At 39.7% G+C, this 12,722-nt stretch overlaps 1 protein-coding gene across 1 annotated transcript; it reads left to right on the top strand.

Moving 5' to 3' along the window:
- The first annotated feature begins 4,181 nt into the window (after positions 1-4,181).
- On the top strand, positions 4,182-4,932 carry LOC143861003 (protein S40-4-like). Its single transcript, XM_077371886.1, has one exon. The coding sequence runs from the start codon at positions 4,250-4,252 to the stop codon at positions 4,727-4,729; it is 480 nt and encodes a 159-aa protein (XP_077228001.1). The 5' UTR covers positions 4,182-4,249; the 3' UTR covers positions 4,730-4,932.
- Positions 4,933-12,722: the final 7,790 nt, after the last annotated feature.

Below are 12,722 nucleotides of genomic sequence, written 5' to 3'. Positions count from 1 at the left end.
CCCTAGCAAATACCTAGTTAAATATGGTTTATCGAGAGATAATATATAAGGGTGTCAATTTTGGCTCGGGCTCGGAAGCTCGCTCGAGCTCGGCTCGAATTCTTAACGAGCCGAGCCGAGCCGGCTCGTTAAGCTTAACGAGCCGAGCCCGATTTAGGCCAGGCTCGGCTCGGCTCGGCTCGTTAAGGCTCGTTAAGAATTTAATATATTTAAATATATATATTATATATTAATATATACACTAAAAGGGTTGTCCAGGGAGTGAAAGGGGGAGGCAAAATATGTCACTTCATTTTTGGAACCCCATTTGTTACTTGGACCACCCCTCATGGTGTAAAAAAAGTAGTCAAATTACACCAGATAGGACTGTCCAGGGAAGATGAGGGGTGTGAACTTAATATAACCCGAGCTCGGTAAGGCTCGCGAGCTTGGCCGAGCTGAGCCGAACTTTTGAGCTTAACGAGCCGAGCTTGGCCTGGCCAAGCTCGGCTCGGTCAAGCTCGCGAGCCCTATCGAGCTCGGGTTATATTAAATTCACACCCCTCATCTTCCCTAAACAGCCCTATCTAGTGTAATTTGACTACTCTTTTTACACTACGGGGGGTGGTCCAAGTAACAAATGGGGTTCCAAAAAAGAAGTGACATATTTTGCCTCCCCCTTTCACTGCTTGGACAACCCTTTTAGTGTATATATTAATATATAATATATATATTTAAATATATTAAATTCTTAACGAGCCGAGCCGAGCCGAGCCTGGCCTAACTCAGGCTCGGCTCGTTAAGCTTAACGAGCCTGGCCAGTCGGCTCAGCTCGGCTCGTTAAGGATTCAAGCCAAGCTCGAGCCGAGCTCGAGCCGAGCTCGAACGAGCTTCCGAGCCCGAGCCAAAATTGACACCCTTATATATATGAGCTCCCTTGTTTTGAATTGTCACTCCCCTCTTTATTTTACACTTTTTCTCATAGAGAGGTGTGTCAATATCAAAACAAAGAGGTGCAGATATCATTTCTTTGATAGGTAACATAGTTAGGAAAACCCTAATATGTTTAGTTGGCTTCATAATTACGCTTAGAGTGATGCTTTAACAAGCTTACATAAAAGTTTAACTAAAATCGCGGAGTACGGGAAATGCTAAACTCAGGGGGCCCTGACAAATATCAGCTGAAAGGGTTAGCTGATATTTGCAAGGGTGACCCTGAGTTTAGTATTCCTCTCTTAGTATTTATTAATTATGGAAAATTTCAAATCAAGATAATTTTCTAATATTATCCTCTCACCTAGGACAAGGTAGAAGTACAATACAAATGGTGCAAGAAACCTTTATTTTTCTCTGAGAGAAATGATAAAAAATAGGCAAATCCAAATTAATTTGGATGGACAGATATGGGTCACGAACCAATGCGGCTGATCTTGTTCTTGTCTACCATCACATGTCTGATCCATCGCGGCTGGTCCCACCGTGATTGGATCACGTCAGCCATTTGATCAAGGGTGATGAAAAAATGTTAATTCTTCAAGGATTTTTTGGGCCATTGATTGTCCGCGCTTAATCTTTCGAATGGGATCACTATTTGGGCTTCTAATCAGATCAACGGTTCCAATGGCCACACACATGTGCCATGTTTAGGAAGAGAATCATGCCAAATTGGCAATTCATGTTAATCTAGATGGTGACCATCTTCCTATAATACTCTTTCTCCCCAAGCAATTTCCCATTAAAGAAATTAGTCTGTGATTAAAGAAATGGTTAAGATAGGGTTTGATTGCTACCTTTAAAGCATACATTAAAGAATGGTTACTAAAAAAAGGATTACTAAGAACAACATTATTGGAAAATATTGTTAATTAATTGGAGGTTGGATTTGGAATCCTAACAAGAGAGAATAGACATCAGCGTTGATAACGAAGGCTTTTGTACGTCCGGACCCTACTCGCGGCGATAAATTGAGGGAATTTCCTATTAATTTAATGATCAAATTTCCACCACATAAGTGGTTATATGTATATTGATCTTTAATCATACATCCAATGAGCCCTGTGACTCAAATTACACCATTAGAAACCCTTAAGGCCCTGTTTGTTTTGCCCTATTCGTTTTAGATTATAAAAACCGATTGTGAGTCCTAAACCAAGCATGAAACAGATGATTGGGGCCACATTTGGCTACCATGAATATTTTTTCATGGGATATTAGCTTACCTAATGGCAAGGGACCTTGGGAGAGAGATTAGATACTAGAGGGGTTGAGTGAGGAGACGGCAAGAAAAGCCTAATAACTCTACTCAAAATATGATCGTCTTTTTCCTGAGTCTTAGCCACTTCCTACCCTCAACTCAGTTATGTACTCTCAAATCTCTCCTTATCATGGAAGCAAAATTCCCGACTGCCGGACATCGCCTTAGGATAATCCTTTTCAAGCATTTGAATTTAATGGAAATAAATAAGTTCATATTCTGAAAAGAAATTGATAAAGATAAAGTCTTAACAGACCTTTTTGTTTTGAAATTTGAGAATTGATCATGAATCCAAAATTAATTATTCGACTCACAATTGCAGACAATTTTAACTCCATTAATCAGTTTTGGACTTGTAATCTGTTTTGAAAATCTAATTCGAATGGCCTAAGTATAAAAGAACGAAAAAAAAAGGGCTACTGATGTTCACACTACCATATTTTGATTAATGATTATTGCACAAACTCATCTGGACTTTTTTTTATTTAAATAGCTGTCAAAGGTTGTTACACTTCCCAAAAAGCTCCAGGAAGACGATTAAAGAAGAAAAGACAAGCTGAGTTTGTGCAATTATTAAAACATGATATGCCAATATTAGTGGCCAATTAAAATTCTATCACAATATGAAAAATAAAAATAAGAATAGTACACTGTACGATTTGCACATAATTGAGATAACGGTTGAGCGCCCGTTTTATCGGATTTGGATTTCTCGTGAAACAAAAGGCCAAGAGGAGAGAAATTGGCGAGATGATCGGTGTCTGTGACAGAAGTAGCAGGCTGGCGCACAAGATCCGAGTCGAGGCCCCTCTCCTTCACGTGGCCGCACGCGCAAGGAAACGTGAGACTCTAAGGCGCCACGTGGCAGTAATCCAATGGTAGATACACGTGTCTTCATCTAGGTTGCCTCGGCAGGACCACTCCTACTTTCTAGAACCAAATGAAACTGTGCGCATCACGACAAAAATAGAACACAATGAAGCTTCCTCGTGACGATAAACGTTGACATGTGAAATTACCTAAATACTCCTCTTCTTTCTTATTTAGGATAATGTGAGATTTTATACAGGTGAAAAAGCCCTTGTAGTTATTTTTCAAAAAGTACTGTACGGACTATAAGGATGATCCTAACCCTAGGATGATCCTAACCATTCGATCTATAGATAAACTGCATATTATGAAAACCTGTTTTAGGCACAACCTATTTACATTATGGCCCATCACATGGATGGTCTAGATCATCCTATAGTGTGGTCTGTATATTACTTTTTTGAAAAATAAGGGACTATAAGGGCTTACACCGTATAAAATCTCTGATTAATGTTGATATGTTTCTCATACAATGCAAGAAAAATACAGGAAAAACACCCTTAATTTATAGATTTTATACGGTGTGTGGCACTCCGGTTTGTATTTTAAAAAATGTATTGTATGGTCTGCTGCAGAGGATGATCCAAGTTGTTCATTTGTTGGGGCACAACATAAATAGGTCGTGCTTAAATAAAACATTTCCATAGGTGATTCTAACCCCTAGTCCACAGAGATACTGCACATTATGGAAAACTCTACATATCGGAGGGTTAGGATCATGGAAATTATTTTGAGGGCTCAACCTACTTATGTTGTGTCTCAACAAATGAACAGTTCAGATCATCCTATGAAGCGGGCCTTACAAAACACTTTGAAAAATAGCGGACTATATGGTTGCACCACATATAATTTCTCCTTAAACCTAACATTCCTTGGAAAAATTTCCATGCTCCCAAAAATAGGTCAAAGTTCTTTACAAGGAAAGATTTTCAACATCATTGACATGTAAAATGGATGGGAATCTCCATAAATACACTACCAAACATTTTTCTTTACTTTGCATCCGTAGAAGGGCATTTTAGTAAAAATAAGCCACAGAGAGAGGCTTATCCATTTCCATCTTTTATAAAAGCAGACCATTCCCCTGCCCAAAAACAAGGCATCCAAACCCAAATCTTTGAAAAAAGAAAAAAAAACCTTCTTCCAATGGCCGGAAAAAACTACCTCTCCAAACCCACCTATCGTTTCTTCACAGAAAACCCACTAACATCCAACACCGTCGATTTTGAATTCGACGAAGCAGATGTGTGGAACTCTCATCCTCTACCCCCCGAAACGAAACACGAGTTTAAGAAGCAGATTCCCAGTTTTAAAATTACGAAAAAACCGACGAAACGATCGGACGGTGATCGCACTGCCGCGTCATCACTGCCGGTGAATATTCCAGACTGGTCGAAGATACTTCGAGAAGATTCTAGAAGGAGAGAATTTGTAGAATCTGATGAGGTAGAGTTAGAAGGAGATGATGAAATTCGAGTTCCGCCTCATGAGTTTTTAGCCAAGCAATTTCCGAGAACCCAAATCGCTTCTTTTTCTGTTCATGAAGGGATTGGGAGGACTCTTAAAGGGAGAGATTTGAGTAGGGTTAGAAATGCTATTTGGGAAAAAACAGGTTTCCAAGATTAGTTGGTGAGACGAAGGAAAAAAAGAATACCATGTTTAGGTTTTTTTTTTTTTTTTTTTTTTGATTTGTTCTTTTGATGTTTTTCTTTTTAGATTTTTGGGTTTTTGTTGGAGGGGTTTGATTCATCAGAGCTGATGATTAAGGATATTATACTAAACTCTGTGTTTGAATTTGCAGAAGAAATCTCAAAGGTTTTTTTTTTTTTTTTTTATTGGCAGAGGTCATTATTTTCTGGTAATTTTATTTCTCAGAATTTTTTTTGGCCCAACAGCAAAAAAAGAATGCATGCGGCAGGGGGTAAGTTTTGTTATACTACTGATATTGGCACTACCATGTTTTGATTTGATGACACGACGAAATCAACTTGTCGTTTCTGGCTCCTCGAAGTTTTTTGGGATTTTAGGAAAACTTTAATAGCCTTTTGCACCTGTTAAATCGTAAAAGACAAGGTGAGTTCATCTTGTTATCAAAACATGGATGTGGGAATATCACTAGATATAGGACAGTAGTGGTACATATTTATACCATTTATTAAATATAAAAAATAGGGAAATAATACCAGCACTAACCCATCTTGTCTTTTATTATTTAGGGACAATTACATTTACACCCATCTAGTTTCTGACACATACACTTCTACTCCTGTGGTTCTAAACGTGACAACTACACCCCCTGTGGTTCCATTGGGTTCTTTTAACTGGACGGACCAGACGGTGAGGTGGAAATGACCAAAATGCCCTTGTCTTCTCCAACTGAAAATTAGGATTTTCAGACTTGAAAACTATGTTTATTTATCAACATAAATCCTCAATTTAGGAGTTTTATTAGTCTTCGTTCATACTATTATCATGATTTGCACATAAACCCTAATATTTTTGGACTTTTTGTTGTTTTTATCAATGTTTTTTTCTTGAAATGTGGGTTTGATGTAGCCATGGATGAGGGTTTCATTGTCTGTGGTGGAGGCGATGGCGGTGGCCGGAGATGCGACGACGGCAGTGGGAAATGGCGTAATCCTACTCCCTCTGCAAATGAGGGTATTTCTGTCCTCAAAATATTAACCATGGTTAGTTTCAGTCTTTCCGTCATGTTAAATTGCCGGAGAGGGGGAGAGGGTGTACTTGTCACCTTTAGAACCAAGGGGTAGAATTGTATGCGGAAAGCCGGAAACTAGAGGGGGTGTAAATGTAATTTTCCCTATTATTTAAAGAGCTGAATATCAACAGATATAGGACAGTAGAGGTACATGTATATACCATTTTGATTAAATATAAAAAATAGGGAAATGATATCAGCACTAACCCATCTTGTCTTTTGTTATTTAAAGAGCAGTCAAAGATTAGAGAAATGATAGACTCAAAGGAGCCCTTGCAAAAAAGGGGTACAAGGGCTTTTTTGCAAGGGCTCTCCCATTAGTCAATTTCCATAACTGTCATAAATAGATATCGACCAATGTGGGAGCCCTTGTACGCCTTTTTTGCAAAGGCTCCTTTGAGTCTAGCATTCTTCCAAAGGGAGATTATTACACTTCCCAAAGGGCTATCACAAGCAATAGAAAAGACAAGCTGAGTTTGTGCAATTATCAAAACATGGTTGTGCTAATATCATTTCCCCAAAAATATCGTATGCTTATTTTTATAAAATTATTGAAGTAATTTTATCCGTGGGCTTCTCTTGTTTTTTTTTTCACTATTATATTCTACGAGGAACAAGTGAGTAATTTTTGTTTAAAATAAGAAACTGTTTAGAAAAATAATTTTGTGAGACTGTCTTACCTGAAGAACATTTTAAAACTTTAGAAAAACAAATATTTATTCAACACTTCGGTTTTCTTCAAAAGAAAGTAACTTCCTTTTCAAAAGAGAAAGATAATATGAAGGGGGCCCACAACTATGTACTCAAAAGCCTGTCTTTACAAGAAAAAGTCCGGTCTCGAACAACCGTCCATTTCAGCTGATGGAAGAATATGGACCGTTCGATTTAGGACGAGTGGTTGATGACTTGATGGAGATTGGGTTGTTGAACAATTTATATCACCTACTTTATGAAAGTCCTATCGTCTGCCTTTCTTTATCCGTCTTCATCACTCCCAGTATTATATTCATGGTATCTTTCTGGTGGGCCCCTCCATGTTGGATCTCCAATGGTCCAAATATCACGTCAATGAAACATTTCAAACATCCTAGTTACATGTATTTTGATCATGGAGATGGGTCCACAAATCAAAGGGTGGTCCCCACTGTGTATATCTCAGAAGCTTACACGTGGAGCTATGGTTAGATGAAAAATGAGACCATATATACAGAAATAATGCTTTCAAACTAAAGTTAAAAATGATGAGAGGAATGCTAAAATAAAGGGCGCCCTTGTAAAAATCATCATACCATTTTCATGTGCTAGAGAGTATTATCGTCTCACGCGTCAAACCCCGTGAGTCAAGGGAATTGAATGTGTGTGATTTCTTCCCTTATCGTCTCACGCGTCCAACCTCACAAGTTAATATTGTAATTTCGTCTTATTATCAATCCCAAAAGTCAGGGGATTTGATTGTGCCTTGTAACTTGTGTGTGTTTTCAAATCCCCTGTAGGGATTTGTTAGGGACCATCATAGAAAGTCATTTCGCAGCTGGCCGTTGCATGCCAGAGCAGCCACCTCATATGAGTTAAATGAATAAGACAAAATACAATAATAGAGACACGCAATTTACAATTTCAGTCCACCTACTCTGTTGTCAAGCAACCGGAGAAGAAATTAATGCTATTCGGGTAGGGTTCTGGTTGAATTTTCCCAACCCGGGTTGAGTTTAGGTCAGGTTCAGGTTGAGGGCTTGGGCAACCTAACCGAGTGAAACCCAACATACTTTATCATTTCTTTTTGTTTTAATAAGCTTAAAATCTTGTGTTGGGTCTAGTTGGAAAAAAAAAGGCTCATCGGTCGGGTGTTATTGAACCTTATCGGGTTGAAACTCGGGTCGGGTCGGGTCGGGTTCAAGTTGAGTAAATGGTTCTCGGGTCGGGCGGGTTCGGGTTGCGGGTTGGCAGCAACCCGACCCGACCCAAGTTGCACCCCTCACTGCTTGTAGTAACAGGTCTAATCTTGTACGGTGTAAATGGGTTTTCTATGTTTTAATTAAAAATTTGACGGATCAATTGATAGCTTTAAGGCCGTTGTGGCCAAGAGGTTTTATAAAAAAGACACTATGTTACAAGAGGAAGTCTAAACTGAAAGGAGCCCTTGCAAAAAAGAGGTGAAAGGGCTCCCTCATTGGCTGCACATCACCATCATGTTTGACTTTTCAGCCGCGATTAATGCATGATGGTGATGTGTAGCCAATAGGAGAGCCCTTTCATCTCTTTTTTGCAAGGGCTCCCTTCAGCCTAGAACTCCTCATGTTACAAAGAGACTTTTAGTTCTGTGGTAATTGGTAAAACAATGCACCGTAGGTAAAATTTTCAGGTGTCTTAAACAAAGGAAGGAGTGGGTTATCCATGGGTGAGCTTTGTTTTTCAGGAAAAGAGATCCTACATGAGATTGGAAAGCCTTGATTGGCCAAGTATAGGGGTAAAGTAATCCTTTCACTTGCTCCTTAGTCGCAGATTGACCTCAGGTTAAAACCCCTGGGTTGGTCAAACCATGAATTGGCTCAACTAACTCTTGGTTTTGAACTAAGGTCAAGCCTATGACACAAGTTAACATTCAAAGATGACTTAGGGGCCATTTGGATACGCCGGTTTTAGAATCCAGATTTTAGTTTGAAAACAGTGTAAAAGAGGGTTCATGATCAAGCTTTCCGGATAACGTTTCTTGGATTTTAAGTAAGAAATCCAGGTTTTAGAAATCTCGGAGAGATTTCTAAACACTAGAAACATGGGACGATCTCCTACTCTCTTGTTGTCGGAAAGGAGGGTGAGAAATCAGAAAACAACGGCTGCTCTCTTTCTTCTCTCATCTCCCATCTACAATTTTGAGGAAATCCAAGACTCTAAAATCTGCATATCCAAACGGCCCCTTACGGGATGAAGAAAATGGTTATGGAATTATATGGACAAAAGATGGTCATAATTTCCATCCTCTTAAATCTGGTTCATTCGAAGTCAATTTTGGAGCTTGATTTGATCTAACTTTTGACAGAACTTGCTTGATGTAGGGCCTCAACCCTTATCTTCTTGCTCTAGTTCCAAAATTTTGAGATATGGGGGCTCTTTGGATACCTGGATTTTAGAATCCAGGTTTTAGTTTGAAAGCCATGGCAGCCCTCTGCACTCTTCGCTTCGCTTCCCTTCAGAATCTTGGATTTTAAGTAAGAAATCCAGGTTTTAGAAATCTCTCCCCCATCCTAAGATTTATAAATCCTGGAAACACAAGACGATCTCATACTGACTCAGTTGTTGAGGCTAGTTAAATTATTTTATTTTATTTTTTATTTTTAGTTCTTGATTAAGTTTTGTTGCTAATTCCCTTGATTTGGATTTTAGGCCCAACCCATGATTGAGCTCTTGGATTCTCTCCTCTTCCTTTAACCAGCACGAGATTACTCTACGAAACCCTTTCAGATCCTCTAACGGCCTAAAAATCACGCCAATCATCTATTCCAACCTCTAATTATGTGAGTTTTCTTCGTTAGACATGGATGGAGTAAAGCTACATATATAGGCAATAGTTAACATTCAACAAAAAAAAAAAATACACATTATTTGGACATTAGGATTCCATGATTGGCACGATCTATGGGCCATAGGATATCCAAAGCAAGGCCTATCAGATGGACGATTCAGATCAATAAAGAACGTAGGACCCAGGCATTATACTAAGTGGCTGTGTCTCAATGTGTTAAATTGGGGTCTTGTCCTAATGAAGCATTCCTCTTGTTGAGTTAAGGAATGAGAGGCATTTGCAAATGAACCAGATTTGGATTTGGTGGACTTCCCAAAACCGGCCTATCTACAAGGCCCTGTTCGTTTTGGATTTTTAGAATTGATTCGAGTACAAAGCTGATATTTGGACTCAAAATTATGTTTAGGCCTTGTTCGTGTTAGATTTTGAGTGGAAAACTTTATACGGGACTCAAAATTAAATGTAATTTTGAGTCCAATAATCAATTTAGGACTCGAAACCAATTATTAAAATCCAAAACAAAGGGGACCTTAATTTTAAGTACAATGATCAGTTTTGGACTCAAAAATCTAAAACAAATGGGGACTAAATGGGCTGGAATGCAGGCCCAACTAGGACAAACAGGGTCTAAATGGGCTTCAATATAGGCCCAACTTGGACCGATAAGTTCTTTATCAGACTCAAATTCACACGCTAACAAATCAAGGCCTACCTGTTTAAGAGTATAGAGTGAGATGAGCCTAAAACATATTTACTTGCATCCGGTAATTTCACAATTACTACATGGACGTATAAAACCAGGTCTAGCCCAATTAGGCTGGCCTAAATATGTTGCCTTCCTTAGAGAAGAGAGGACACAAACATGAAACTCTTCTGAGGAAAGGGAGTTTTTATATGGTGTCGTGGGGATAGGCGCATAGACCTACCTAATCAGACCTCCTCAAAGTGTTATGCCATCTCATTCTGTTGATGCATATCTTATTCGCACATGCAAAATTTTCTCTTGTACGTGGGACTCTATATGTGCCCACATACTTCTAAGATCTACTTGAATAATGGGGATGAAGGCCTTATTACCTGGTTGGTACAATAAGAATAATACCTAAACCAACCCAACCCAGCCCAGCTCAGCCCAGCCCAGCCCAATGGGGATACATAGAACCTCCACCGGGCCGCACAGTTGGGTCTGGTTGCCACCGGGTTTACTTTAGACAAGCTTGAAGCAAACGAGGCCCAACTATGCCCTTAACCTTACCTAATGTACGAGGAATGGTTAAGCTCGACACGAAGTGCCCTCAATGGCCTAGTGGACCCCATCTCGATAGATCTGAACCGTACAATTCGATCGATCTTGCTTTGGATCGTCCATGGCCGGAAAGTTATGTGACTCGCCCGACTCTAACATCCAATAATATGTACATTTTTTTCTCGATGAACATGGATGGTTAAAAACTAAGGCAACCGAGTTCACGTTCAACAGCAAAACACACATATAATATATGATAAAAGGGTTGTTGCTCTCGAGCGCAGCTAAGCCAGCTGCGCTCGAGCACAGAAACAGAAACAGGGGGGTGGGGTTTTTTTTTTTTTGGGGGGGGGGGGGGGGGTTGATCCTAAGCATTCATTTGGAAGGCCCCATCATGGATGGGGGGCGTACAAAAAATCAGCTCCATTGGATCACCAATGGGTGTCCATTTGTGGGGCCAAAAATGGACAGATACTGTTTGTCCACAAATCTATCAATTTTTGGCCCCACAAATGGACACCCTAAGGTGATCCAATGGAGCTGATTTTTGGTGGACACCCTACCCGTGAAAGGGCCAATCAAATGAATGCTTTGGATCCCACCCAAAATGTGGCCCCACCTTGTTTCTGTGCTCGAGCGCAGCTCAAGCTTAGCTGCACTTGAGCGCAGCAAATGTATGCTGATAATATATATATATATATATAAGGGAAATAATAAATGTGCCCCTTTTCATTACTTGGGACACCTGGATGTAGTGTACGATGGCAATCAGGTCCCTTCAATCCTTCCTAATAGACCTGGCAAACGGGCCGGGCCGGGCTGGGTTTCACCTGGCCCGTACGGGTCCGGGTCAAATGGGCCGGGTCAAAATGACCCGGAAAATTTTATGAGCCATTGAGCTTGGACCCACACCTGGCCCGTGGGTCACCTGGATTTTTGACATATTTTTGTAAAGATTTTTTTTTTTTGTATAGAGATTCGCTAGCCACCTTCGCTGAGGCTACTTTTCGGCTTGTCGCCCATCATTTGCAGCAAAGATCAGCAGAATTTACGGGCGGGCCGGGTGGACCCACAGGTCCTCCGGGTCACTTTTTGCCAGGTCTACTTCCTATGTGATGTACAGCTGCCTCTTTGCAGTCATAGATAAAGTGCATCTGGGCGTCCCAAGTAATGAAAAGGGGTGCATTTGTATCATTTCCCTGTATACTGTATACATAATAAAAAAAAGAGAAGCTGACCATTAAAAAACAAGCTGAGTTTGTGCAGGTATTAAAATATTGTAGTAGGAATATCAGTATCCTTGCTTAACTTATTGGCATGATTTTTGGGTTGTAAGATATCGAAAGCATAGTGGGTCCCACCTTTAATTGTTTGGAATCGTCCATTTGAGAGGACCTACTTTGAGTCTGCTATATAGGCCCCAAAATCACGCCAATCATGTATTTCTAACATCTAACAATGAATATATTTTTGTCTTTGAATTTAAACTGTGCTCAGTTCGATGGGAGAAACTGGTTACTGAAATAAGAAATAATACATAAGAAATATAATAAAGAAATTACTCCAGGCCCTATTTGTTTTGGATTTTGAGAACCAATTGTGAGTCCAAAATTGATTATTGGACCCAAATCTACGTTTAATTTTGAGTCTAGTAACCATTTTGGGACTCACAATCGGTTTTCAAAATCCAACACAAGCAGGCCTAAGGGTGAGGATAGTAACCATTTTCGGCATCCTTGGCGAAACGAGCGGAATCAGGATAATGATAATCTTCCGATGCGGATTATAGTCACTTCGGAAAATCTCATTATTCTGTATACTATAGCTGCAAAAAAAAACCGTAATACCAAGAAAACGGTTTATTTAACTTCATGAAACTTGACTTTTGAGATTTCTCATTCACCGCACCCAAGAATACATGCAGAGAAAATGGTTGCCAAACACAATCTAAAGCTCTGTTTGGATTCCAGGAAGAATATTATTCGTGTACAAACTTTTTTTTTGGTCTTAGTGGAGTCTCACTACGGTGGGAATTCTTGGAGAAGATAAAAGGGTTTGGACCTTTAACGCCTCTAGTCTATTTACCGTCAAGACATTCTACCTACATTTGGCTTCTTCTTCACCTCCCTCGCAG

Source organism: Tasmannia lanceolata, unplaced genomic scaffold (genome assembly GCF_043159265.1).
Source record: "Tasmannia lanceolata isolate RefF3 unplaced genomic scaffold, GAP_Taslan_0.1 ptg000037l, whole genome shotgun sequence".
NCBI classification, from domain to species: domain Eukaryota; kingdom Viridiplantae; phylum Streptophyta; class Magnoliopsida; order Canellales; family Winteraceae; genus Tasmannia; species Tasmannia lanceolata.
The sequence above is the reverse complement of the archived record's forward strand: the minus strand, read 5'-3'. Positions and strand labels throughout refer to the sequence as shown.